The 26,410-nt window shown below is 51.3% G+C and overlaps 2 protein-coding genes and 1 long non-coding RNA gene across 15 annotated transcripts in view; 1 reads left to right on the top strand and 2 right to left on the bottom strand.

Annotated features, from left to right (window-relative positions):
* Positions 1-4,269: 4,269 nt before the first annotated feature.
* Positions 4,270-5,056, bottom strand: LOC121233315. The gene is made up of 2 exons (XR_005932423.1): positions 4,948-5,056; positions 4,270-4,848 (listed from the first exon to the last, which is right to left on the bottom strand). It is a non-coding gene; the product is annotated as an uncharacterized LOC121233315 (long non-coding RNA).
* IL15RA (interleukin 15 receptor subunit alpha) lies at positions 4,847-10,251 on the top strand. Of its 7 annotated transcripts, XM_030014502.1 has the most exons (8): positions 4,847-6,783; positions 7,517-7,717; positions 7,855-7,932; positions 8,219-8,455; positions 8,644-8,673; positions 8,958-9,015; positions 9,140-9,467; positions 9,895-10,251. In XM_030014502.1, exons 1-7 carry the CDS (start codon positions 6,474-6,476, stop codon positions 9,243-9,245), a joined length of 1,020 nt encoding a protein of 339 aa, XP_029870362.1. In that variant the 5' UTR covers positions 4,847-6,473; the 3' UTR covers positions 9,246-9,467; positions 9,895-10,251. The 7 variants fall into 7 exon arrangements, with proteins under 7 accessions (XP_029870362.1, XP_029870359.1, XP_029870358.1 ...); XM_030014499.1 differs by having other exon boundaries at positions 8,219-8,673; XM_030014498.1 differs by having other exon boundaries at positions 8,219-8,673; positions 8,958-9,467.
* A 477-nt stretch (positions 10,252-10,728) lies between these two features.
* Positions 10,729-26,410, bottom strand: part of FBH1 (F-box DNA helicase 1) — a 28,783-nt gene continuing 13,101 nt past the window's right edge. For all 7 annotated transcript variants that reach the window (XM_030014491.2, XM_030014492.2, XM_030014493.2 and 4 more), the window contains 14 exons: positions 26,214-26,305; positions 24,331-24,499; positions 23,267-23,495; positions 22,320-22,407; positions 21,538-21,624; positions 20,263-20,399; positions 18,854-18,953; positions 18,558-18,679; positions 16,687-16,762; positions 15,359-15,556; positions 14,599-14,721; positions 13,851-13,957; positions 12,849-12,983; positions 10,729-11,976 (listed from right to left, as the gene is read on the bottom strand). In XM_030014491.2, coding sequence (XP_029870351.1) covers positions 11,857-11,976; positions 12,849-12,983; positions 13,851-13,957; positions 14,599-14,721; positions 15,359-15,556; positions 16,687-16,762; positions 18,558-18,679; positions 18,854-18,953; positions 20,263-20,399; positions 21,538-21,624; positions 22,320-22,407; positions 23,267-23,495; positions 24,331-24,499; positions 26,214-26,305 — 1,783 coding nt within the window. In that variant the 3' untranslated portion in view covers positions 10,729-11,856. The remainder of the gene's footprint in view (positions 11,977-12,848; positions 12,984-13,850; positions 13,958-14,598; positions 14,722-15,358; positions 15,557-16,686; positions 16,763-18,557; positions 18,680-18,853; positions 18,954-20,262; positions 20,400-21,537; positions 21,625-22,319; positions 22,408-23,266; positions 23,496-24,330; positions 24,500-26,213; positions 26,306-26,410) is intronic.

Here is a 26,410-nt window from a genome sequence, read left to right on the forward strand (position 1 = left end):
ATGGACAGTGGGATTGAGCGCACCCTCAGCCAGTTTGCCGACCACACCAAGCCGCGTGGTGCGGTCGACACGCTGGAGGGCAGGGATGTCATCCAGAGGGACCTCAACAGGCTGGAGAGGTGGGGCCATGCGAACCTCGTGAAGTTCACCAAGGCCAAGTGCAAGGTCCTGCACATGGGTCGGGGCAATCCCAAGCACAAATACAGGCTGGGCAGAGAATGGATTGAGAGCAGCCCCGAGGAGAAGGACTTGGGGGTGTTGGTTGACGGGAAGCTCAACATGACCCGGCAATGTGCACTCGCAGCCCAGAAAGCCAACCGTGTCCTGGGCTGCATCAAAAGCAGCGTGACCAGCAGGTCGAGGGAGGGGATTCTGCCCCTCTGCTCCGCTCTGGTGAGACCCCACCTGCAGTACTGCGTCCAGATCTGGGGTCCTCAGCATGGGAGAGACAGGGACCTGTTGGAGCAGGTCCAGAGGAGGGCCATGAAGATGATCAGGGGCTGGAGAACCTCTCCTATGAGGACAGGCTGAGAGAGTTGTGGTTGTTGAGCCTGGAGAAGAGAAGGCTCCAGGGAGACCTTATTGCAGCATTCCAGTACCTAAAGGGGGCTTATAGGAAAGCTGGAGAGGGACTTTTTACAAGGGCAGGTAGTGACAGGACAAGGGGTAATGGTTTTAACTGAAAGAGGGGAGATTCAGACTAGATATAAGGAAGAAGTTCCTCACTGTGAGGGTGGTGAGGCACAGGCCCAGGTTGCCCAGAGAGGTTGTGGCTGCCCCATCCCTGGCAGTGTTCAAGGCCAGGTTGGATGGGGCTTGGAGCAACCTGGTCTAGTGGAAGGTGTCCCTGCCCACGGCAGGGGGGGGTGGAAGTAGATGGTCTTCAAGGTCTCTTCCAACCCAAACCATCCTGTGATTCTATGATGATTCTACGACCCTCCTGGGTATTGCCCCCCCCCCAAAGCACGCACTGCAGTGACCCCCGGCTATTGCACCACCCCACCTACTGCTTTCTCTAGGGGTACCGCCCCCCCCCCCGGCATCCCATCCCCTCTCTCCCCCCGACCCCCCATCCCGGCAGGGCGGTCCGTCCCTCCCGCTCGGTCCCGGGACGAAAGCGAAAGCGAAAGGGGAAAGCGGGATCGGGCCACGCCGGGCATGTCCAGCGGCGCCGGCGCCGGCGGGCGGGGGGGGGGCAGAGCCGCGGAGCCCCGGTGGGAGCCCCTGAGCCCCCGGCCCCCGGTCCCGGTGCCGCCGCCGTCCCATGGCGCGGCCGCTGCTGCCGCTGCTCTGCGGTACCGTCGTCCTCCTGCTGCCCTGGGCCGCCGCCGCCGCCGGTAAGGGGAAGGCGGGGGGGGGGGGGGGGGAGTCCTCCGGGCTCCCCGGCTCGCCGCCGGCATGCCCACGCTACTCCCCGGGGTGCCCGCGCCGTCCCTGGGGTGCTCGCTCCGCTTCCCGGGGTGCCCACGCTACTCCTCAGGGTGCCCACGCTGTCCCTGGGGTGCTCGCTCCGCTTCCCGGGGTGCCCACGCTACTCCTCAGGGTGCCCACGCTGTCCCTGGGGTGCTCACTTTGCTTCCAGGGGTGCCCACGCTACTCTTCAGGGTGCCCACGCTGTCCCTGGGGTGCTCGCTCCGCTTCCCGGGGTGCCCACGCTACTCTTCAGGGTGCCCACGCTGTCCCTGGGGTGCTCGCTCCGCTTCCCGGGGTGCCCAAGCCATCCCTGGGGTGCTCGCTTTGCTTGCAGGGGTACCCACGCTACTCCTCGGGGTACCCATGCCATCCCTGGGGTGCTCGCTCAGCTTCCAGGGGTGCCCACGCTACTCCTCAGGGTGCCCACGCTGTCCCTGGGGTGCTCACTTTGCTTCCCGGGGTGCCCAAGCCATCCCTGGGGTGCTCGCTTTGCTTGCAGGGGTACCCACGCTACTCCTCGGGGTACCCATGCCATCCCTGGGGTGCTCGCTTTGCTTCCCAGGGTGCCCACGCTGTCCCTGGGGTGCTCACTTTGCTTCCAGGGGTACCCACACCACTCCCCGGGGTGCCCACGCCATCCCTGGGGTGCTCGCTCCGCTTCCCGGGGTGTCCACGCTACTCCTCACGGTGCCCACGCTGTCCCTGGGGTGCTCACTTTGCTTCCCAGGGTGCCCACACCATCCCTGGGGTGCTCGCTTTGCTTCCAGGGGTACCCACGCTACTCCTCGGGGTGCCCATGCTGTCCCTGGGGTGCTCGCTCCGCTTCCCGGGGTGCCCACGCCATCCCTGGGGTGCTCGCTTTGCTTCCCAGGGTGCCCACGCTGTCCCTGGGGTGCTCGCTTTGCTTCCTGGGGTACCCACACTACTCCTCGGGGTGCCCATGCAGTCCCTGGGGTGCTCACTCCGCTTCCCAGGGTGCCCATGCTACTCCCCAGGGTGCTTGCTCTGCTTCCCAGGGTGCCCACACTACTCCCTGGGGTGCCCATGCCGTCGCTGGGGTGCTCGCTCTGCTTCCAGGGGTGCCCACGCTACTCCTCAGGGTGCTCGCTCCGCTTCCCAGGCTGCCCACGCTACTCCTCAGGGTGCCCACGCCGTCGCTGGGGTGCTCACTTTGCTTCCAGGGGTACCCACGCCATCCCTGGGGTGCTCGCTCCGCTTCCCGGGGTGCCCACACTACTCCTCAGGGTGCCCACGCTGTCCCTGGGGTGCTCGCTTTGCTTCCAGGGGTACCCACGCTACTCCCCAGGGTGTCCTCACTGTCCCTGGGATGCCCACTCTACTTCCAGGGGTGTCCACACTGTCTCTGGGGTGCTCCCTCTGTTTCCCAGGGAGTCCACGCTACTCCTTGGGTTGCCCACGCCATCCCTGGGGTGCTCGCTCAGCTTCCCGGGGTGTCCACGCTACTCCTTGGGGTGCCCACACTGCTCCCCAAGGTGCTCGCTCCGCTTCCTGGGGTGCCCACGCTTCTCCTTGGGTACCCGAGCTCCCACTCAGGGTTTCCACGCTGCACCCCGGGGTACCCGCGCTGCTCCCTGCGTGCCCTCACCTCTCTCTAGGTGCCCCATGCCCACCCCCGGGGTACCCACGCCGCTCCCCGGGGTGCTCAGGCTGCACCACCGTGTTCCCCTTGCACTCCCCTGCGTGCCCACCTCCCGCCCTGGGTGCCCACGCCACCTCCCCACCAGTGTCCAGGGAGGCTGCGGGTAATTTTTAGGGTCCACGTGATGGGCCCGTGGGAGCTGAATCCTGCGGGATTTCACCTTGGGTGGGGTCCGTGGGTTTTCCACGGGACTGTGACTTGTCCATGGCTGAACATCGCTGCTGGACCGGAAAGTTGCATCATGTCTCGCCTGTCTGAAAGCATAGAATCATAGAATCATTTAGGTTGCAAAAGACCTTTAAGATCATCGAGTCCAACCATTAAGCTAGCACTGCCAAGTCCCACCGACCCGTGTCCCTGAGCACCCCATCTACACATCTTTTAAACACCTCCAGGGATGGTGACTCCACCACTTCCCTGGGCAGCCTGTTCCAATGCCTGACAACCCTTTTGGTGAAGAAATTTTTCCTAATATCCAATCTAAACCTTCCCTGGCGCAACTTGAGGCCGTTTCCTCTCGTCTTAGCGCTTGTTAGGTGGGAGCAGAGACTGACCCCCGCCTGGCTACAACCTCCTTTCAGGTAGTTGCAGAGAGCGATGAGGTCTCCCCTCAGCCTCCTTTTCTCCAGGCTAAACAACCCCAGTTCCCTCAGCCGCTCCCCACAAGACTTGTGCTCCAGACCCTCCACCAGCTTCGTTGCTCTTCTCTGGCCACAGCAGCTTCAGGAAAAATCACCATCGTGGCTCAGCACAGTTGGCGGAGCAGCCAGGGATGCTGACAGCTCCGGGGAGCCGCTGGCGGCAGCGGCAAGACCATTAGGACACAAATAACTGAAAATGGGGGAATTGCGAAGGATTTGCATGGAAGCGCAGGAGATAAGGCTGGAAAGGAGCGCAGAGCTTCGGGACAGCTTTAGTGCTCTCCCTTCTCCGGGCTCCTGTCTGCTGCTGAAGCTGCAACACCCTAGAAAATGAATTTATTCCTATTTCTAAACAGCCAGCAGGTGCAGTGAGGGCTGTAAAATGACTCCAGTTTCAAAAATAATGCAGATACATCTCAGGAACAGGCTAAAAATAGCTGTCCCTGAAGTCAATATCCTCTGACGGCCCCGTCCCGGACCTGCAGACAACGTTCCTGGTAGTGGTGGTGCAATCAGGACCACTGTTTGGAGCAGAAAATATCGTTATCTGGGGTGTTAGAGAACAAGAATAATATTTATTGCTTTTAATTCACTTGATGGATAGATAATTTGGGAGGTGCCGCAGCCCCTCTGCGCCAGCCGTGCCGATGCATCCCGCAATGCTCGCGCCGGGCATTACGTCCTCTCCTGCTTCCCACCCCTGACACAGCCATTCCATTGTAAATGTTTTTCAGTTAAAAATGTGAAAAAGTTCTATTTATTTCTGTGATTTTGGTGTTTCTCATGAATTCCCCAGTCTTGGGCACAGACTTCTGAAATTTCTTTCTCCACTTTTTTTAGCTTATAGTTTTTAAACCAATAGCAGAAAATGAGCATTGCTCTGGCCCTTTGGCTGATAATCGTCAAAGAAAAATGGTCCAGGTTTCCCAGTGTGGATTCTCCAGTGTCTAGTTGTGGTTGTGCATCCCCCTGAAGCCCACGAAGCTGGAGGGGGACACCTCCGTGACGTGGGATGACGGCACGTGGCATCATCTCCATCCCTGGGACTCATCCCGGCCGTGTGCCCGGTGCCTGCGTGGTTTGCTTCCTGACGTGCCAGGACAAGCTCCCCCTCACCGGCATCATTTGAGATCGCTGGCGGAGAAAAACAAAAAGCAAAGTGAAAACATGAATTCACCATGCAAAGACAACCCCCCCCCCCCCCCCCCCGCAATATCGTGCATGTGTTTCAACCTGGAAATCTAATATCCGTGGGATGCAGGGAATTCAGATGGAAATAAGGCAGCCGGAGGTATTTTCCCAAGAAGGCTGGTAGCCGGCACCATGGCTCGTTTCGGAGGTTGGGTAACGATGCGATGAGTTTTTGAGCACTTGGGCTGACACATCAATGGGAAAATTCAACCTGCAAAGCTCAGAGGGAGAGGAGACAAGCAGAGAGATGCTTTTGGCCATCCTGGAAGAGTCTTGTGGGCTTTTCCTTGAATTAACAGGAAAACAGAAGACAGATCTTGTTTCTTTTCTGCATGCAAATGCCTGACAGTGCCCAGTTCCAGGGAATTTTATCAATCTGCTTCAGTAAAAAAGCAAATAAGAGAGGGAGAGGCTTGTAGTTACTGCAGATCTCCTTGCTGGGAAGCAAGAGCTTTATCATGGTCACAGCTCTCCCCATCCATCCGTGCTTTACACCATTTCCAATTCACTGCTGAGTTATAAAAGAAAGGCTAAATCTTGGCCATGCACCTCCAGGGCTGTCGTGGCGCTGGAAACCTGAACCCCCAAAGATTTCCTCCCCTCTTCCCCCTTGGCATGTGTTTTGTCTCATCAAACAAACTGAAATCGGTGCAGCGATGGCATGAGATGCCAGGGTTGTGATCCTGGAGAGCAGAGACACAGGGGTCTTGCCATCGAAGGACTTGGGCATTTTTTTGGAAGAGGAGATTATTTTACAGTCAAATCAACCAGAAAAAAAAGTCCTTTGGTGGGATTAGGATGATGAGATCAGGTTTTAAAGCTGAAAGGCATAAGCAGGACTCACAGGTCCCTGTTTTTCCTGGACATTTTTGATGCTTTTGGCTGGATTTCCCAGTATGCTTCCTTTGCAGATGTGGCTGTGGGTTGTCTTGGCACTGGAAAGACTTTTTGTTCCATTTATGTCACAGCTTCAGGTCTGGCGACGTGTGAGGGCGTTATGAAATGGCCCGTGGAATTTCCTTGAAACACTCCCAGAGATTTCGCCGCCGCCGCCTTGAGAGGAGGCTGAGAACTGACATGCTCAGCACACGTGCAGCCACTGCATTGCTCGTGCTCTCCGGGCACAGCGGCTGCAGCTCTTTGGGGTGTCCCAATGCCGGGGGACGCAGCACAGACCCAGCCAAGCACCGAAACGGAGCAGATCCCCCCCCCCCCCCCCCCGGGATGTTCTGGGGATACATAACAAATTGGGGCAGGAGATTTTTATCTCCGGGTGTTTTGGGTGCACGTTGTGTTCCTGTCCCCACTGCCATCGCGCTCCTGTCCCCAACGGCCTCCTGTCCCCATCACCAACGCATTCCCATCCCTGTTGTGCTCCTGTCCTCACTGCCATTGCGCTCCCATCACCATCCTGCTCCCGATCCCAGCCCAGCCGTACGTCCCTCCGTACCAAATGTGCATCATCCCGGCTGGGCACCGCTCCATCCCAGCTGGGCGACGCTTCATCCCGGCTGGGCATTGCTCCATCCGTGCATCACATCCTAGCCGTGCATCGCTCCATCCCGGCCATGCATCGCTCCATCCCGGCCACGCATTGCTCCATCCCGGCTGTGCATCACATCCCGGCTGTGCATCACATCCCGGCCGTGCATCGCTCCATCCCGGCCGTGCCTTGCTCCATCCTGGCCATGCATTGCTCCATCCCGGCCGTGCATCACATCCTCGCCATGCATCGCTCCATCCCAGCTGCGAACCGCTCCGGCCGGGCTGTATACTGCTTTATCCGCACTGCGCATCTCTCCATCCCGGCCCTGGAGCATCACCTCTCCGCAGCGGCTCGCGTCAGGGGACAGGAGCTGGCAGCGGCCGGGGTCACGGGTGAGCCATTCCCACGCTGTGGCAGGGCTCCAGGCGTGGGCACTGTCTCAGGGCAACTGAGATACTTTCTCCGTTGCACCGGAGAAAAGAAGTGAAATTGTAATATCCTCTTGCGAAACCGACCTCAAATCAAGGCCAAAGGGGAAGCACGAACCCTTCTGGCGATAAGAAAAGCCACAACCTGTAGCCCATCACCACCCCATTGCCCGGCCACATGATGCTCAGATTTCAGCCGCTTCCAGGGCCGTGGGGTGCAACCTCCGGCAGGTAAAAACCCTGGGAAGTGGTTGGAGGATTCACGCAACACCTGGAATTTTTCATGTCCAACTGCAAAACGAGCAGAGAAAAAAGGGGGAGGCGAGCGTGGCCGAAATGCAGCAGCTGGTGACAGGATGCAGCCGGGGCTGCTGGCCCGGGACGGTCACTGCAAGGGGATGAATTTCTGCAAAAAGCCTTCAGCAACCGGAGGGGCCGCTACAAGTGACCACAAACGTGCTGGAAACGGAGTTTTCTGCTTCTCCGTCCCCCGTGCACAGGCACAGCCATCTCACCGCTGTCTTTTTGCAGGCTGGATAAGGCTCTCCCACCCCCAGGACAGCACCAGGAACCCCCTTCCCACCCCCTGGCAGGATCTGACCACCTTGGGTGCCGTTCAGCCCAGCGAGCCGGGGCCAGAGGTTGCCTAATCTCCCTCTTGTGATCTCCATCTCTTTTTTTCCCCACCCCGTTCCAGCGCCAGCGCGATGCAGCCGTCCCAAGGACGTGGCCAACGCGCACATCGACGCGGGCAACAACACGCTGCTCAACACCCGCCTGCGCTACACCTGCAACCCGGGCTACAAGCGCAAAGCCGGTACCTCCAGCCTCATCCAGTGCATCCTCCGCGACGGTTCCACTGAGCCCGACTGGACCCACACCACGCTGCAATGCATCCGTAAGCCCTCGCTCGGCAGCCAGGACGCGATGGGGACCGGGGAGGGGGGAGAATTCCATCACCGACGTGGCAGAGGAGGATGCAGGGTGACGTGGGCGCTGCCATCGATGGTGTCTCTGTGTTGTGTTTTCCCGAAGGGGACCCGGCTCTACCTCCGCAAACCCCCAGCCCCGAGCTCCCGACCGTGCCGTGCACCGAGGGGATGACCCAGAAGGGTGAGGAAGGGGCAAACGCAGACCACGGGGGTCGGTTTGGGACCGCCGTGACTGCGGTCACGGCAAAACCGCAACCACCGTGGTGCGGGAAGCAAAATATTTCAATGGTGCGATCAAATTAAGTCAATTGCATGAAATTGTGCCGTTTCGTACCTGCTGGGTGGGCTGCATCGCCCTTGCTGCAGCCTGCCCAAAGCGGGCACGAGGCTGAGCACTGAAATAATAGTGCTGCCTGGAGCGTGCCTTTTAATTTTTGAAATTAAAACGTTTTACACCATTTTCCCAGCAGGAACCACCGACGCCAGCCTGACCTCCAACCCCTCTCCAGCAGCAACATCTGGGCTGCCGGGAGCTGCTGGCCGGTCACCCATGCCACCAGCGACTGATGGGCCCTCACTGGAGAAGTCCACGCTGCCAGAGATGCCCCCACGGCTACAGACATCCACACCGGGAGAGGGGATGGCCGCAGGGTCATCTCTGGGGACAACCCCGCTGCCCACCGCCCCCATGGACCATGCTGCAGGTCGGGCCACCTGCCTAGGGAAAGATAACCTTCCAACAGGGCTAGTTTCAACCGGCAAAGGCTCTTTTACTTTTTCAATGCATTTTTTTTTCCTTCTCTCCAAACCCCTTTTTAGTGAGGGTCCCCCCAGCATCCCCACCTTTCCTAGCTTTGCAGCTAAAAATCTCCATTTCTCTCTTCTTTTTCAGTCTCCATCCAGACCCTGGCCTCTTCCATTGGTAAGCCGGGCAAAAAGCTTATTTTGGCAAGCAGGGGCTTATTTTCTTTATTTTTTAGCTTAAAAGCCCTCCTCGGGGCTGTGGGAGGTTTATGCCGTGGTTGAGGGCAATGCCTCCGAGGGAGGAAGGATGCAGCACCCAAATTTCCTCCCAGGGTGGGGAGGGCACCTTGTGAACACGCACAAAGCATTTTTGGCTCTTTGCGGAATCATTTTGCTTGAGCTGGGCCGTGCCCCGGGCCACACGTTGGAAAATGCTCATCAGTCACCGCATCTCCCCTGCAGGGCTCCCGGTGCTGGTGGTCGCCGGTATCGTGGCCTGCTGCTGCTGGAGGATGAAAACGTAAGTGTGCCGAGCCCCACGAGGTATTTCCACCCCGGTGATGAGTTCTCCTTGGCCTCTGCGCTTTCCTGAAAGCCGAGGGAAAAGCCTTGGGATGCCGGCGACGCTCCTCTCCCTTCCGCAGGCGCACGGGGCAGAGCTACGCGGTGCCGGTGACGGCCATCCCCATGGTGGCTCCCGCCGCTGAGAACGATGAGATGATGCCGCCTGGCGTCTTCCCCACGGGCTGAGTACCCACCGCCAGGCAACTCAGTGCACCCACTAGCCCGGAGGATGCTCGGGGCTTGGATGGAAAGCCCAGGCGCTTCCTCGAGCGGCTGCGGCACGTGGCAGAGCATGTCCCGGTCCCCAGCCGTCCTCCGTGCAGAGCATCCTCACCCCGGGGACACGCAGCTGCTCTTTCCGAACTGAACAAGTGACTCCTGTGGATGAGACGACTCCAGCACCCAAAGGTGCGCGGGTGTCCCATCTGTGTGGCTGAATGGGGGGTGGGTGAGCCCCAAGAGCGCCCCGGGTGGCGCGGAGGCAGGGGATGTCCTCCATCAGGAGCCTGAATTCGGAGGAGGTGGTCCTGCAGGTGCTGGTGGTCAGCGGGGAGCGGAGGTGCCTGCCCCAGCGGAGGGTGTTTGGGGTGCAGGGGGTAGGGTTGGGGTGTCAGGGGTGAAGCTGGGCTACCCTGCCCCGAGTAGCGCCCATCCCCTGGTCAGGAGCAAGGCCAGAATTGGGCCAGCTGGACGCTAGCCCCTTCCCTAGAGCTGCTTTGCCCCCAAATTGCCCCAAAACCCAGAGAGCGGCGCTGCTCATGGAAGAGAGAGAGAGAGAGGGACCCAGCTAAGCATCCCTCTGCCACATCCTCACCCCCTTCCTGCTCTCTTGCAGCCATTCACCAGCGAACCCGCAACCGCAGCGAAGAGTGCTGGTGCCCGCCCGCCACGGTCACGGGGGTCAGCCCTCGTACGCAGCTCAGGGATCCTTCGGAGGCACTTTCGGCACCGACCCCAGGTGCCCACCGGCTCCGGCCGCTTGCAGGGGACCACAAGCAGGAGCGATTTCGCTATAGGCACTATCAATGACTGAAGGCAATAACACGACCTAGGAAATATTTTCCTTTGTGTGTTTTCCCTTCGTCCATCATCAGTTGTTATCCACTCGTTTCCCCCTTGCTACAGAATGGGCAGCTTTATACTGGTGCCATTTTATGTATAAAAGTGTATATATTGTATGTAAAATAATGCATACAGCAGTTGATTTTTTTGTCTGGTCGGGCGTCTCGGCAGCCGTGACGGTGGGGAGGACAGCGGGGACAGACGTGAGCTGGGTTGGGGTGAAATCCATCTCCACAGCAGCAAGGGCTCACCAACCACCAGTGGTGCCATGCTCTAGGGCAAAGGGTGAGGGCAAGGTGGCAGCTGCCATCACTCATTTGGCTCAGCTGGATGGCAAAAGGGTTTTCAGTAGTCAGCTGGAAAGCAGTAGGTATCTAGCAACTTAACTTCCATGTCCTTTCCTCACCGCTGCATCTTGTCCTCCTGTTTGTGCCACCGGTCTGGAGCGTCAGAGCTGGAGGAAGCAGCACTTTGGATGCGTGACAGACCAAACCCTCCGGCAACGGCGCTGCCTCTCCGCAACGTACCACAGGATGGTTGGAAAACAGGCGAGGCTGGAAGGAATCGCTGGAGGTACCTGGTCCAGCATCTGCGCTGAGCTTTGCGGTCACCTCCAACATCCAAGTCCTGGGTGAACTGCCTGCACTTAGGTGGGCAGAAGAGGTAAAGCCTTTTGAAGTCAGTGCTTCGAAAGTGAAAGGAGAGCCAGCAAAGCAGTTACCATGCAATGAATAACCATGGAAATCAACAGGATGCACGAGCTTCCTCCAGCAGGCATGGCTCACGGCTCTGGGCCCATGTCCAAGAGCAGATCTCTTCTGAAATTGGTTTTGGTTTTGATCTCCACATGACACAGGCTCTGGTACAATGAGCAATGGTGTCTTCAAGTGGAGAGCGTAAACCACCACCTGATTTACAAGAGCACCATGCTGCTTGCACCACTGCTACTGTGATGGCTGGTAAATAAATGCAACTCAAGATGACTTCTTAACAGAAGGGAAGAGAAAAAAGAAAGCGTTAAGGCTTTCTTCTTTTTTTTTTTTTGGTTACAAATTTAATTCCAGGATTAAAAGCACTCTCCAGTTTGTCTCTGAGTTAAGACTGAAACCAAACCAAAGCAGTTCTTCAGATGCTGCCTCTCTTCTTCCCTTATGGTTTGCTGTAGGGAGAAGGGAAACAGAGTCCGGGGAAACCCCTTGGCTGCAAGTAAGGAAAATTAATTCAGCTGGGAGAGATTAATGACTTCCTTCAGAGCTGATAGTAAAAAGTCCATTTTCTAGGAATAAAGTGTTCCTTTGGGTACTTTTCAGCATCGCACTTCCTCTTCTTCTGGTGGCTTAGAGGGATTTCACCAAGGCATGACATAATGGAATAGGCAAGGATATCCTGGCAGTTTGGTCACTGGAGGTGTTTTCCTGGTGACAGAGGTAACAGAGGGGTAATGCTCAAAAAAAAAAAAAAAGCCATCCTGTCCGATACAGCTTATATAGTGCATATTCTTCTCTGCAGTGATGCAGTGCAGGCCATGCTGACCAGCTCTTGGAGGGCAAGGCAGGGCTGGAGAAAAGGTCTCGCACCTCCTTGCAGAGAGCCTGGAGGGTTCCTCTTCGAGTTGGTCTGAAATCCTGCTCCAACATCCACCCGATTTTGGAGCTGGGATGTGACAACAGGTCTTGTCCTGCACCCAGAATGGCTCCGGGCCACAATTAGGGCTCTGGGGAGCTGGAGGGCTTCATTAGAGCTGCACGGGCTGTTCCTGAAGCGCTGGGAAAAAGGTGAGTGGTGTCAGAGAGCCAAAGTGCTGCCGCGTGCAAGCGTGGCAAAGGTAGCCACCTGCATCCCTGCTGCCATTGCTCTGTGGGGGAAAGAGAGGAGATTTGAGAGAAGAGGATGGCTGGAGGAAGGCTTCCAACCTCGGACGCAACCCCCTCACATTCAGGGAAGAGATCAACCACGTGCCCGAAGCATCTCCTGCCACCTCCCTTGCAAGGAAATCCCTTATCTTGTTTAATAGCTGCAACAACCAAAATGTCCCTGTGTAGGTCTTTGCTGGTGAAGGACGAGGCTTTGCCCGTCTCAGTGCTCATGTCCCCTGCTGATGGCTCGGAGCCATCTGCTATCTCTTGTTGTGGACATGGAGCTCCACCAGATTTACTGCGTGCTTGCAGATCCCAGCCCTAGGGAAACTTGGCCTTCACCGCACCTTCTGGGCATGGATGAACCCCAGAGCCAGAAGGTGGCCAAAACTGGACCCAAAAGTCAGACTGTCACTTCCAGCTGGCTGGCAGGGGCGAGGGGTGCTCTGCTAGCCTCAGACGATGTTCGATGACCTCGGCAGAGGCTCTAAGAGTCAGATATGGGATCTGACACAACAAAACCCCCAAACCGGCCCCACCCGAGACCACAATTAGTCTCAGAAGAGAGGTTAAGACTTGAGTGGGTCCATGGGAACGGCAACACCACCCCCAATCATGCAGTTGGGAAGTCACCCCCAGTTATGAGCTGGGGTTGTGAGCAGAAGTAAAGGGCCGGGGAGCTGTGGGCATGAGATCCAGCTACAGGACTTTCCCTGGTCGCTTCCACTAAAGCTTAGCACTCAGGTTGTCCCTCCCCAGTGCAATAGCTCAAAACTGTCCCAGTGCACAGCAGCCCTGCAAGCGGCCGGAGCGGCTCGTGAAGGCTCCCAATTGAGAAACTTGATCTCAAAGGCCCGGGGAGGGGACGTACGTGAGTCAAAGGGAGCTTCTTCACAACCATCCTGGAGCTGGACTGCAGTGTTTCTGTACACAGTGGCATAGAACAAGCGATGGGGGCCCCGTCCTTTGCAGCCTCACTCATCAGCTCCACCCGAAGGAAACGCTCCTAAGAAACAAGAAAAAAAGGGAACAACACTCAAGAGGGAGCTGAGATACTGGAACAGGTTGTTTCATTATTTTTTTAACCCCCCTGGGAAGTGACTTGCAACATGATGGTTTTTTATAAAACAAAACAAAAAAAATCCCAAACCCCTGGTGACAACAGAAATCAAGCAGAAGCCAGCAGCAGCTTGTGAGGAAGGAAGTGAAGAAAGAGCTGGCAACCACTGCAGACAGAGAAAAGGGAACCTACACGACACACGAAGTCAGGATCTGTGGAAGACAACACCCAAATGCAAGGACTGTGAAAAAAAATGCTGCAACCTTGTGCCTTGCTATTGAAACCACGGTGCAGGGCAGCATGAACTGAGGAAAAAATGTGACCTCAGCTATTCTGGTCTATGCCAGCAAAAGCCACGGCATAGTCCATGCTCAGCATGAATCTTAGGATCAGGGTGAATCTTATGGTAATCCTCTTTTATGCTCTTCTACTACACACACCCCCTCCAAACACAATAATCAGAGATGTGCAGATTTTATGGGTAGCGGGTGCTGACTCTCTTGGCACTTCCTTAAATTGGAAGCAGCAGCAGCCCATTCTGCCCAAGACATCACCGCTTGCAGAGCTGCCTCAAGACTCCAAATCCTAACGAGACCGTGGCATGCCTGGGAGTTTGCCCTCCCCAGCCGTCTGCTCTGCCTCTGGAGCGCTCACCCATCAGCTGAGGAACTGCTGCAGTTCACAGGCAGCGCTGCTCAGCCAGATCACACGCGACGATGGCTTGCTTTGGTGCAGCGTGCTACGAAGTGCAGGTATCACGGCCCTAGAGAGCCCTGCTTGAGGATCTGCTTACCTTGGAAAGATTTCACTTACCCCAGCCAATGCTAAAAGGTTTTCCAGGGACTTTGACATTAGCAAATACTTCTTTGCGCGTGTCACTGCTACATAAAGCAGGTTCCATTCATCCTCGGGATACATGCCTAGGTTGGAGGAAAGATCATCAATCGCTTTAGAGAACAAGGACGAACAGCTCTGCCGTTCTTCTAATGTTTCAACTAGTATTTCTGGAAGGACGCTCAGTGTTTCTCTGGGAGAGCATGAACTTGCAGAGCAGCACAGCTGTGCAGCACTCACTCTCCTGCATTTGCTGTGCAGTTCCTGACACCACCGATAGCTCCTTCCTCGTTCCATGTTCCTTCCTCCAGGCAAAGGCAGGACTCTACATGCCCGGAGAAGCAGCTCACTGCTATGTGTTTTCCCACCTTCTGGGCACAGAGTTGGCACTGGAGGAGTTTCTCAGTCTCTAGCTTCACTGTGCAAGCTCCTTTCTGCTCACTGGGAAGAGATCGGCTCTTCCAAAGCATGCACCTAAGCAAAGTAGTGTCTTTCCCAAGCGTGGAGTTTGTCTTTCTCTGTTGCTAGATGGCTACAAGCTCGACTGCAGGAATACTCCCCTGCCCCTACCTTGCTGTGAAGGAAACTACAAAATCAGTAATCACTAGGACAGCCAGTGGCACTTGACAATGCTGAGAAGCACAGGCTCACATGACAAGCGCCGGCAGCACGCTTTGCTTTCCCGCTTTCAGATCAGGATGGGTACCAAACATAGCTGTTTCCTTACCGATATTGAAGTTACTTCTCTGGTGATTGCCATTGAGATGCGGTACTTGCACAAAGTCATCTGCAATCAGCACCGTATCAAACTCCAGGCCTTTGGCTTGATGGACAGTACCTATTAGGTAATCTGTAACCAGCACACGTTGGGAACAAGAAGGAAAAAAGGTCACTGCAGCAATAACGGTACTTTTCATTTCACGAGGCGCCGAGTCAAATGAAATTATTTCATTCTGCATTCATTTCACTTCTCCCAGGATATAAAACAGAAGCAAAGCACCTCTATTGGGAATCTAGACTGCTGAAGACAAGTTCCTTACCAAGGAAAATGCCTGGCTGTCAGCAGCCTGAGCCCCAGCCCCAGCTCCCAAACAGGAATGCTCTTTATTTGATGACTTTTTTTACTCAATTGCTTCGTCCCCTCCCCAAATTTTAGGCAGCAAGTTGCAGGGTAACTCCAACAGGAATCCCCAAAAGCAGGACAGAGTCCTAGGGCTTTCCAACTGGAGGAAATATTGTGTCCAAAGGTTTATTTGCCTCTAGCAAAGTCACATCAAGCAATCCTCTGGTGGCAGATTTATTGCCCTGAACTCCACCCGGAGTCCCAGATGTACTCCAAAAGCTGCTGTTCAACTTCCTTTCTTCCTAAAAGAGTGACTTGATCCAAGCTCAGCCTTTTTGCAGAACGAGGTGGATTCAGCACTGAAGCTGGATTGAAAAAAAAGACCTGAATTTGCTCCTTTATCAACGACACAGTTTGACTTTACCTGCCATGGCTTCTTGTGACACGTGGCTGCTCTCAATCCTCTGCACCAGCTCAGGGATCCGCTCTTTGTACTTCTCCACTATTGCAATCTTCACTTCCAGGTCTTTGTCATCAATGTGCTCTGCGTACTCCCTTAAACCGAGGAAGCCCTGAGTTTCTTCCCATTTTCTGATAAAGGAGTCATTTATAACAAGGTTTGCTGAAAAGAAAGTAGCAGATGACATGAGTTTATTTGACAGACACGTATAATGGCATTTTTAAATTCTAATAAAATTTCAGAGTAAGTATTAGGGAAGGCAAGTGTGGGGCAGTGGATGGACTGCTGCTGTGGGATGCAGGGGCTTGGGATGCACTCCTCACTCTGTGATGGGTGGTTTTCGCTCAGGATTTTCTCTTTACCGATACAAAACACTATCAAACCTCGATGCTCTCATCAGAGCAGGTAGTTTCACAAAACAGCATCACTTTGAGATACAGCGCTGGTGTACTATGAAGGGTACAGAAGTTTAAGGAGCTCAGGAGAGAGCGGCTGACAAACATTCACTGAGCTTACTCATTTCTAGAGCATGTGTCCTAGAAAGTCTGCACAACCTTCGTCCTCAAAGATATTTGGAAACTGAAAGGAAAAGACTCTAATGTGACTTCAGAGCGGCTGGAGCAGGAGCTCAGGGCAGAGACAGCCCCAGGGCCCTTCCAACCTGCATCACGCTGTCTTTTTACCTGGATGGCAAGGAGTTTTCCTGGTAGCTCACCCTCCAAAGAACCAGTAACAACACTCATACAATCAATCACTCGCGGCAGCTCAGCAAGTCCTTTGTCTCTGTGCCCTGTATATAACAATACTTGCCTACTGCTGCCAAGAGATTTTAAATGAATTATTTATTTCCTAAATTATATCCACCTGTGAAAAGAAAGCATGTGATAGAGGATTCAACACACCAGGTTTAAAAACAAAACAAAACAGGAAAAGCCTAAGACAAATGAAAAATGAAGTCAAATCAGAAAACATAGGGAAAAAATCCCAATCTATGAGTTTACTGGGCTCTTGCCCTCAAGGTAAGGCATCACAGTGGAAAGCTGGGGAGACCTGCATGACACAGGCCCCACAATTTTGGCATTTCTGATATTAACGCCATCCACTCAAGCAGCCAAAATAGCACAGCCCATGACACTACCATTGAGAAGTCCATTTTCAACAGATAACTTCATGAGGAAATATAAAATAAACCACCAAGAAGCATGCTACTTTCCATCACCACAGCAAAATCTAAAAAAACCATGCCACTGTAGGGAGGATCACACACAGAAGAAGGGTAAGGACATACTCACATTTTTTCCGTTCATCTGCGGGTTGACTGAGCTTCCAAATATCATAAATTCTGCTCAGGCCAAAACGGGCAAGCCCCTAAAACAAACAACAAATTGTCTTAATGTACAGGAGTAAAGGACCTGTCTAGAGTTTCTAGATAAGATAGCAGGGCCCAGTGGTTATTGGTGTTAGGAGGGAGGGAGTAAGGGAAACGTGCTGAAGATGCAGAGCTGGTTTCCTGAAATGCCTGGAGTCGTAGCACAATCAAAAGCAGCTCAAAAGGCAATGATCCAGCCCACTGCAGACAGACAGGTGGACAGCAAGAAGAGAACAGGACATATTCTGATGGGCATTATAACAGAGCTATGGCAGAATTTTATATTCAAAGGCTTTTCAAAGAAAAAAAAATTATTTATATAATGTTTTCTCATTTGTAAACAAAAAAAAAGGTTCGGTTTTTGGTCTTTTTAGCTTTTAATAGCTGCATATTGCTTTGTTAAAACAAACTTTAAAAGTCTGTTGTGCCATAAATGCTGCTGGCCTATTGACTCCATGCTGTTTCATGGGAAAGCCAGCTCCAGGCACAACTGCATCCTCTTTCCTGAAGCAGTGGGCCACCACAATGAAGATAACCTTGCTAAGCTGACTGTATGTAAACTGAAACAAAAGGCTTTGCTTTGACAATTTTTATTTTCAGAAAGTATTTTCTTCCCTTGTTTCCAAAATCAGTTTGTTTTGTTCTATCAAAAGAAGCGTCAGTCTGAACTTAGACTTATTCCAAACTGCAAAGGCAGACGAGGATTTTGGTACTGGGTAGACAGTTCAAACATTCATTCCATTGTAATATGCAGTTTCCCAGTGCAAAAAAGAAATTAAAATATCAGCCTAAAATTCAAAAGACCAGGCTCTTCCTCAAACATATTCAGCACTAGGACAACTGTTCACGTGCTTCTATATTTCTGGGTGCAGAACAAGATCTCAAATTAAATCATGGGTATTGATGATTCAGAGTTTGAAGACTAATGTTTCCTCTGAGGCTTTTGAAATGTGGAGCCTTATTAAAACCTCCCTGCAATTCAAGCACATGAATTTCTGCAGATGTGCATACACACATACTCTCCTTCAGCTACATGGGTGCTTTTTGCAAGTGAAAATTCAGTGCAAACCTCAGAAGTGTTGCTCCCTTGAGGGCTTAACATTCAGCATTGCTGAAAATCCCTGTTTCCCTCACCAAAAATGTTGGTGCACCAATTTCCCTGGGTGTATCGAGACAGGGACCAGACCATCACAGGATTGGAAATTAGTAATGAGCAGAGCACACCACAGCCCTCTGTAAGCCTATCTACAAGCCCAAAGGACACCTTCAGCTTCAACCGTTGTCTTCGTCTCTCAAGAGAGCCTGAAAAATATTTATTCTCTCAGGGCACAGCCAACTGCCTTTCACTACTTTTTACACTCACCCTGCAATTACAGCTGATTTTTATTTCCCTAATGCAGCAACACTGTGCCACTGCCGTGGCCGAAGACAGTCAGCAGCACTCCATCTAATGCAAATACTTGCAGCGACTTGTTACAGCCGTATATCACTCTTCCCCTGCCCCAGACTGGAGCTGCTGCAGTCCTATCTGAGCCTGATAAAAAAAGGGACACACGAGCCTAAAAAGGGAGCCTCGCCTGCACAGATTTGAGAACAGCTGCTCCAAATAACTCCTTCCCCAGCCACAACAGATTGCTGCTTTTTCCTTGAATATTAGTTTTAAACCTGGGTGCTGCAGACAGCAGATCAGCCACACCTATTTCAAGCCACACGTAGGTGTCTCTGCTACAAGTGCTAACAGGCTTGGGGACTTGAGGTTGGGATGTGAAAGATACATTGGCAATTTCCCCTTACCCCAATCACGTGTATTTTAATCGGTCTCTCTCTTCCAGTAAGTTTCACAGCATCCTCAAACACGTTAAAATTGCTTCGTGATAAGATTGTTATCTTCCCTTCCATGCTGCCTCTCACATCGCCTGCATGAAGAAATTCCCAGTTAGCCAGGGCAGTTAGAAAGCAGGTATCTAAACCCAAAGATCTTCATAAATCAGGATTAATCCTGAGACGCTTTGTTTATTATGCAGTAGCTCTGTAACTCCCAGTCACTGAACAGAGCTGACTAAGCCGAGAGATGCACCGACACTTCTTACCCTTTTGGTTTCCACCCACTAATGTCTTATTCCTGATCCTCTTGCAGACATCCAGAATGGTTGCTCCAACGTAAGCTATTTCAGGACCAAATCTGAAACTCTATGTGGAAAAATGAAGGAAACAGCAGGAAAAGAAGAGGAACTTGTTAGAACCCACAAAAGTATTACTATATATGGAACTATACAATTCCCACCAACCTTCTGGACAATGTTTCTCTTAGAAAAAGCACCCAAATCCCCTCCCAGACTATTCCTGGAAATCCTGGTCACTCTTACACCCAAGGCGATAGGAACTCTGCTGTGAGATGGGACTATCATACAGGGCAAAACGTGGTTTCCAGCCTCTCCACCCCAATGCCTGCCACTGCCAAGACTCTTCCCCACCAAGTTAATGTGACATGTCACATCTGTCCTGCAGGAGGGCAGGGGCTAGAGGTGGTGGGAAAGGAGCCAGGTGCCTGTCCCTGGCTCCTGCCCCTTGGCAAGTCTGGCACAGTGGAAGGGGGAAAAGGCAGCTCAGGTGGGTATTTTGGTGGCTGTTCTGGCTTAGAAGCTGATTGCATTGCAGCTTGTATTGCTGGTTTAAGCTGATTCATTCTGCAAAGATTCCTAAAGGCGTAGTTCCTCCCTTACAGTAGCTGTGAGAATTGTGTAGCCATGTGGCTAATCAGGCCAAAAAACTAATCAGGGTAAGCTTTCAGTTGGCACAGTAGCAGGTTAGGTAATCCAGCCTAGAGACACAAGCATCACTTGTGTTGAAAGAAGGTAGGAGCTCTCTTCCAGGGCAAACTCAGATCAGCTGAAGCTGCTCAAGAAAACTATGCCCTTGGCCGACAAACAGGGCAGGAGATATCACGGACAAAGGGGCAGTGGTGGGACAGAGGTGGCAATGCTGGAGTTTGTACAGAGCCACAAAAAAAGATCGTGGGTACAGCCAGCAAATACGTCCTCCTTAATCAATGTGGTTTTATTTCAAGGAGGTCACTGCCAGAACAAAATTCATCTCCTTGCTCCTAACTCCTTCATCTCTCTGCATGGGACGCACAGTCCTAACTGACTGAGCAAGGAGGGTATCTGCCCCTGCCCACTCAGCTGGAGCTGAGAACTAACCCAGAAAAGAAGGGCTCTCCTTGAAATAAGCCATATACTAAGGTCTCTGCCCCAGTACCCATTTTTCAAGCCACATAGCCTTCCTAGTGATGGGATCACTTCACTAAGAGGCACAAAGGAGCTCTGCAGCGCAGAGTGTGAAACAGCAAAGCATGGCACTAATTCAGGCAATGCAAACACCCCACGGTGACAAACTCAAGAAGTCTGGTTGTTAGATGCCTTCTGAAGAAGGATGTGAAACATTTTCCACTGCATTAGGGATCTGTCCAGGCAAGGACAGCAGGAGACCCTCATCTTACCTGGGTGAGGTAGTAGACATGGGTGTGAGGCATTGAGTAGAGGGTATTGACAGCACCTCGGAAGGTATAGATCTGCTGGTGAGGGTCTCCTACGAGGATTATGCCGCATGTCTGTGACAGCACAATATCCACGATGGCTGCAGGAAAACATTGGAGCATTAAGGGGGAGCCTGCTCATAAACCAAGAGTGAACTGTACAATATCTCTTGCCTGTACATAGGCAAGATCTCTTGCCTGATGACTCACGGCATTTAAGAAGGAGTCACCACAGCTGCAGAAGACAACAGGTTGAGGAGAAGCAAAGGGAAGCATGCAGCTGACTGGGAGGTCTACAAACATTCTCCCACTATTTTAGTCGGATGGTATTTTTCCTGGACTGGAGCTGCATAGCATCTTAATCCCACATGTGTGAGCCCAGCACAAATCCACCACCCATCCCCAGTGACCTGGATGCGCTGCACGTGTGCACAGTGACTCAATGCACACCTCTGCAAGCCCTTCGGTCCACTTCGACCAAGCCTGCGCAAGTTCTCAGTGATGCTGGCAGAGCAACCGCTTGCATGGCACGCAGTTGCCAAAGTACAGCCAAACCCTTAACAAGACCAGGTCTCCAGTGAGTACAGGTGGGAGATGGTCTGAAGAAGCCTTTCAGCTGATTTAGTATCTGCTGCAAAGACCAGACCTTCTTCTGCCCCCATTCTTTTGCTCCTCAGCACACAGTTTAGTTCACTTAGATCCTTTCACAGAACTGATTCAACTTGCTTTGCAACAGAGATACTCCCCATATCCCCAGCAAAGAAAGCCAGCAACTTTCTGCTATGTGACTCAGGAATCCCCAGGGTGGTGCAAGGAACCAGCAAGACGTGCACCCAGTGCCGGGGTGGGATGGAGCAGCTCTGCTGTTCTGACAGCTGAACCATTTAACGTCTCACCCCTCTTATAATAAACCACGTCCTTGACTATGCTGGTGTTCTGTTTTTCTCTGTTAGCAGCAAAGCAATAGCAAAAGGGTCTGGACGTCATGTCTGGATGCCCAAAGCAACCGAAAGCAACCCCTCAAGCTGATGCACATGAACTCTTGTAGCCTGCTTACAAGCTACCTTACCGAATTTGCAAGGATCTGTGACCAAACAAAAGGTCAGTTATAATGTTACAGCTGAGGGGCAGAATTTTTTAAAATTGTGTTACTTCTCACACACCCCTGAGCACACGAACATCCTCTCTGTAAAGTGCTTAGGAAGGCTGCAACTCTGTCTGTCCCCTGTCACCACTCACCTGGAGTGCAGTCCTGTGCTTCATCAACAAAAATGGCATCATATCCTGAGAGCTGAGGCTTGCTGAGCTGCCAAAGCTTCAAATACCCTGAGAGAAAGAACAAGGCATGTCAGTGAGAGGATAATTTTCTCGTCATAAAACACCATGATCTTTAAAACAAGTCACTTTTAAAAAAAAAAGTTTCTGGCCCGACTTCTTGCTTGGAATTTGCACGACATTTGTAGGGGTTGCAAAAATCTCTGTGGCTCCCAGATGTTGCTCTGTCTCCCTTGGCTGTATGAAGGATGAAAAAAAACAACCAACCCCCAAACTACCTGACTGCACTGGAGGAAGGCAGCTATGCTGATGACTCCAAAACTCCAAAACTCCTGCACAAAGAAAATGACAAGGAAGAAGGTTTTCCCCAATACGAGCTACCTCTGGCACTATCTGCACACATGCTAAGAAGCAAGAAGAAAGGACACGCCGGCAGCAGCAAGGAACAAACACTTCCTGTTAGCACTCATTCGCCCACTTTCTCACCCATTATTTCTATGATTTTGCTGCCAATCACACACATCTGAATAGTTCCACCATTTTCTGAGGCCAAACAGGAAAAACGAACAAAATTCCAGCCTTTGGGCCTGTTTTGAGCTCCCTGGTGAGCTAGTGCTAGAAGAACAGGAATTCTATACTTTTTGATGCTCATGCCTGGTGCACAGCCAGAAGAAAGAAGTATGAATCCATTTAGTTTTCTACTACAGCTCTTTATCTGAAGGCATTTGACATCTATACTCTCTTACCATCACAAGTTATCTTGTATTTCTTCTCTACGTCTTCATCCAGCTTCTTCATGTTGCGCCATATCTCTTTTGCCTCTTCCACGTTGATCTAGAAAGAGAAAATGGAAGGGTCTGGATAGATTGCATGGAGCAGAAAAACAGTCCAGGCACAGTGGATCTTGAAAGGCTTCTCTGAAGCCTTTCTCTTCCTACTTCTCTTCTGTGTCACCACCAGGTAACTACTCCTCAGCACAGTCTTTTCCAAATGCAGCCCCCTGAAAAGAACATTTCTTTGCCTCAGCTATTAGGACAGTATAATACAATACCCCCTACCTTCTGGACATTAACACAGACTTGGTGTTTATTTTGGCTTCACTGGACAGCTTGCAAGGTGCTTAAAGGTATTTAATATTTTGAGGCTGTCAATTCATTCACTGCCAGAAATAACAACTGCAAATAGGATTTCTGCTGGCTGGACTGGATCTGATCGGATGTGATCAATGTGGAGCAGAAAGGCTAATTATCTCCACAACTCCAGCCCACGTTGTTTGCAATGTCAGTTCTACCCTTTAAGTGTTGCTAAGATGTCTGTACTCTAAATGGGAATTTTGGGGTTTGGCTCTGCGTATCAAAATGACCACAAAAATGTTTATTGTCTTTACATGTAATATCACAACGCCTTTCAGGCACTCATAAAAATACATGCAATCTCTTCGCTCTTTTCCTTGTAGGGAAGAAACATCTGCACTGAGCAGAGACAGTGATAGTCTCCTCTCTAGAAACCGTCTGTGCGAACAGGGAGAAGAAACAGGCCCCAGTTCCTTTGGATTTGTCACCAGAGGAAAAATATATTTTGACAGTCAGTTCTTACAGCTGAAGCACAAATACCCATGAACTATGAGAGATGTGGGATAACTACAGCCCCTTCTAAACCTTGCAGCCAAAGTCTTGCTTCATCTGATACTCACTTCTTTTTCTATTCGACTGACAAGTTTTCTCTCGCCATGAGTATTTTTGAACCAAATAGGAGTGTGCTCTTCACAGATCTCTGCATCTGAAGAGGCAAAAAATTTTTCAAGGGTCTGTGAGACTGTTTTCCCTCTTATGAACAGAGACTGTCCCTTGTGGTTCCGGATAAGGGAACTGATGGAGTAAACCGACATCTTGGAGAAATTCAGCTTGCCTTTTTCTTTATAGCTGTGCCACAGATGACAAAAAATAAGAGAGACATGTTGAAACACACATGAAAAGCCTAATGGAAAAGCAAGCTCACTTTTGCTTCTGTTGCACACTGACACTTGCAGAAGCTCTGTTTTATACACCTACTTAGACCTAGTAATGGACTATCTTTGAAATCTGCACAATTTATCCTGGTGGAAGCACAAACTTGTTCATTTCATAGATTTTATAGATGAAAAGTCAAGCCAGAGAGATATTCCCATCATTCACCCCTGCAATTACAGATTGTTTTCAGAGCCAGGCAAGAGGATTCCCCTATTCTTCCAGGACGTGGCTCATTTTCCCTTCTGTCTGCAGTTTAGATATGCCAACATAATTGACCAGAAACTGTATCATTAGAACAACTCAGGTTAAGAAAACCCCTCCTCTGCTAAAGAAAAGCAGCATTTAGACTGGTTGTACCACTGAAGAGTAAATGGGAAGTGGCAAAAAGCCATTCTCAGTGGCTTTCTATCTCCCTGCGAAGTGCTCCTTGGCTATAAACACAGGCAGGATGAAACAGCCCCCAGAACAGCAATAGGGCTTATGACGGTACAGTCTGTGCCACAGCAGGGCAATGAGTCTGTTTCCCCAGGCTCACATGGATGCTAAGGTCACTGGCACATCCAATCTGAAAGAATTCGGAAACCATAAATCACAGTCTGGCTTGAAGCAGGTGAAAGAAGTAATTTCCCCCATTATTTTTGCTTCCTTAAATCCTGGAGGCTTACTTCAAAACCAGACTTTCCCTTCCTGCCATGTCTTTTCCCTGCTCAACTGGCCTTCAACAAAGGAATCTAACATCCCCACTCACAGTTTGCCGACACTTCCAAAAGCTAACGAATGGAAAGTCTTGCACGTAACGTTTCTGGGGAAGACACTTTTTCCCCTCTCTGCAACAGCTTTGTTAAACGTCACGTAAAGGAAATTCATATCAGCAAACTTCTCAGCGTACTTGACCAAGGTTGAGGTCTTTCCTGTACCTGAAAAACAGAAGAAAGTAAACAATAAAGCATTCATAGTCAGGAATGAATGAATTCACGCACCTCTCATCAGCTTTACCTTCCCGCTCCTGCTGTCCTAACTGCACAGCAGGACTATTTGCAGCTAATGGGAATTTATTCACTGACTCAACTGAAATCAGCAGAAGCTGTGGAGCAAAGCAGCTTTGAAAAATTACAGTCTGCAGCCTAAAAGCTTTTAAAAAAAACCCAAACATTTTATCACCCAATATTCTAGAAATCTGAGCATATGTGAAGGTACTGGTTCTCTTGAAAGACAGCTTTGTAAATGAAATGTTAAAATTGCTCTGTTGAATGATTCATGAGCTCATTTCTTTGTAAGATCTGCCACTAATGCTGCTCTCCTTTACTCCAGTTTGCTGCAGGACAGCACCGTCATGGCAAAGTTGCTTCACTCGTGGAGTACCGATCAATCACAACAGAAACCTGAGACAGGAAGGGCTCTGCACATTTCCTTCTTTGCCCCTTTTCATATCCTCAACGATGACATAGTGTCAGCAAACTTTGCCACCTTGCTGTTCCCACTCCTCCCAGATGACTCGTGAATGCTGGACAAACCAGTTCCCAGCACAGAGCTCTGTAGGAGTCGAGTGGTTACCAGTCTCCGTGCAGAAAACTGACCATCTGCTCCTACTTTTGCCTCCTACCTTTTAACCAACTATTCACCCACGAGGACCATGAGGATCTTTTACCATTTTGCCTGGTGTGGTGGGCTGACCCTGGCTGGAGGCTGATCCTTTCCAAGACCCTCTAGAAGGAACCCAGATGCAGAAACTCCTTTAGCTTTTCTGCCACCGCATCATTCACTCTAAGGCATCCTTTACACTGCAGTTAGCTAACAGATGCTTTGGCAAGCATCCTCATCCACACGTTTGAAGAAGAATTATGAGTCTTTTAAGCTTTTTGCCAGCAGTTGCTCAAGCTCTTTTTCTGCCCTGCCTTCTTGTGGTTACACGTAACCTCTCAAGAGTTCAGGAACGTTCCCTTTTCTGTCACTTGGACACGGGGACTTTGTACAGACATAAGAAACCACAATTACTGGTTTCTGTACTGTGGTGCTTAGCTGTACATGCCCTTTTGCAAGTCTGTTCCAGCAGAGAGCATGCATTAGGTCTGATCCCCCAGTGTGGTGTCTTTAAAGGAAACTCTCTGCAGGTGGAGGGAGATGATTTACTTTTCCTTTTCTTTTTAAATAGGCTCCCTCGATTTTAGGCAATTCCCTTTTTCAAAACAGTGTGCAAGTGCAGAAGTTTTCTTGGCTTGTGTTGTTCCTACAGGGATACTAAACCTAAACAAGTAAGAGTGACTCCGTCTAGTGGCCTGTGGCAATAACACTGAGAAACAGGCTCAGCATGTGGCTAAGCAACACATGGAGAGTTGCTTCTCCTCTCCCAGGTTCCCTGACAAGCTGCTCTGGGCAGTCACTGGCAGCACCCAAACACTCGGTTTCGGTACCATGTCCAAATATGACATTTACCCAGCTTGCATGGGAGTAACCACCACCATGCTTCCCATTCCTATTTCTCTGCAAAGCTTGCTCTGAATTTTTGTATTGATTAAAATAAGGTTGATCCCCCTGGCATCCACACAGTTCTTTGGACAGAAGAAGCAGGGAAAGAAGGAGCAGAATTAGAGGTTATGCGTTCATTCTTACAACATAATTTTTGGCTCTTACCTGCAAATGCCATAATTTTCACTATTTGACCACGCTCAATTTTGTGATTCAAAATCTTTTGCTGTTCATGGGTCAGATTTACTTCAGGACAGCTACCAAAACCAGAAAAAAAACAGAGCAAAAGGAATTAAGAAAATAAATCCTCCCACATAAAACAAACAAATCAACTAACAGCAGAAGGAAACCAATGAATGATT

This window comes from Aquila chrysaetos, chromosome 5 (assembly GCF_900496995.4).
Source record: "Aquila chrysaetos chrysaetos chromosome 5, bAquChr1.4, whole genome shotgun sequence".
Taxonomy (NCBI): domain Eukaryota; kingdom Metazoa; phylum Chordata; class Aves; order Accipitriformes; family Accipitridae; genus Aquila; species Aquila chrysaetos.

What these genes read in the sequence shown, in the direction of transcription:
- IL15RA (XM_030014496.1), top strand. Translation starts at nt 6,474, where the DNA reads ATGCATCGCTCCATCCCGGCCACGCATTGCTCCATCCCGGCTGTGCAT. An exon ending in GGCAGCGGCCGGGGTCACGG is followed by an intron (nt 6,784 to 7,516) that starts GTGAGCCATTCC and finishes ACCCCGTTCCAG; the next exon opens with CGCCAGCGCGATGCAGCCGT. An exon ending in CGAGGGGATGACCCAGAAGG is followed by an intron (nt 7,933 to 8,218) that starts GTGAGGAAGGGG and finishes CCATTTTCCCAG; the next exon opens with CAGGAACCACCGACGCCAGC.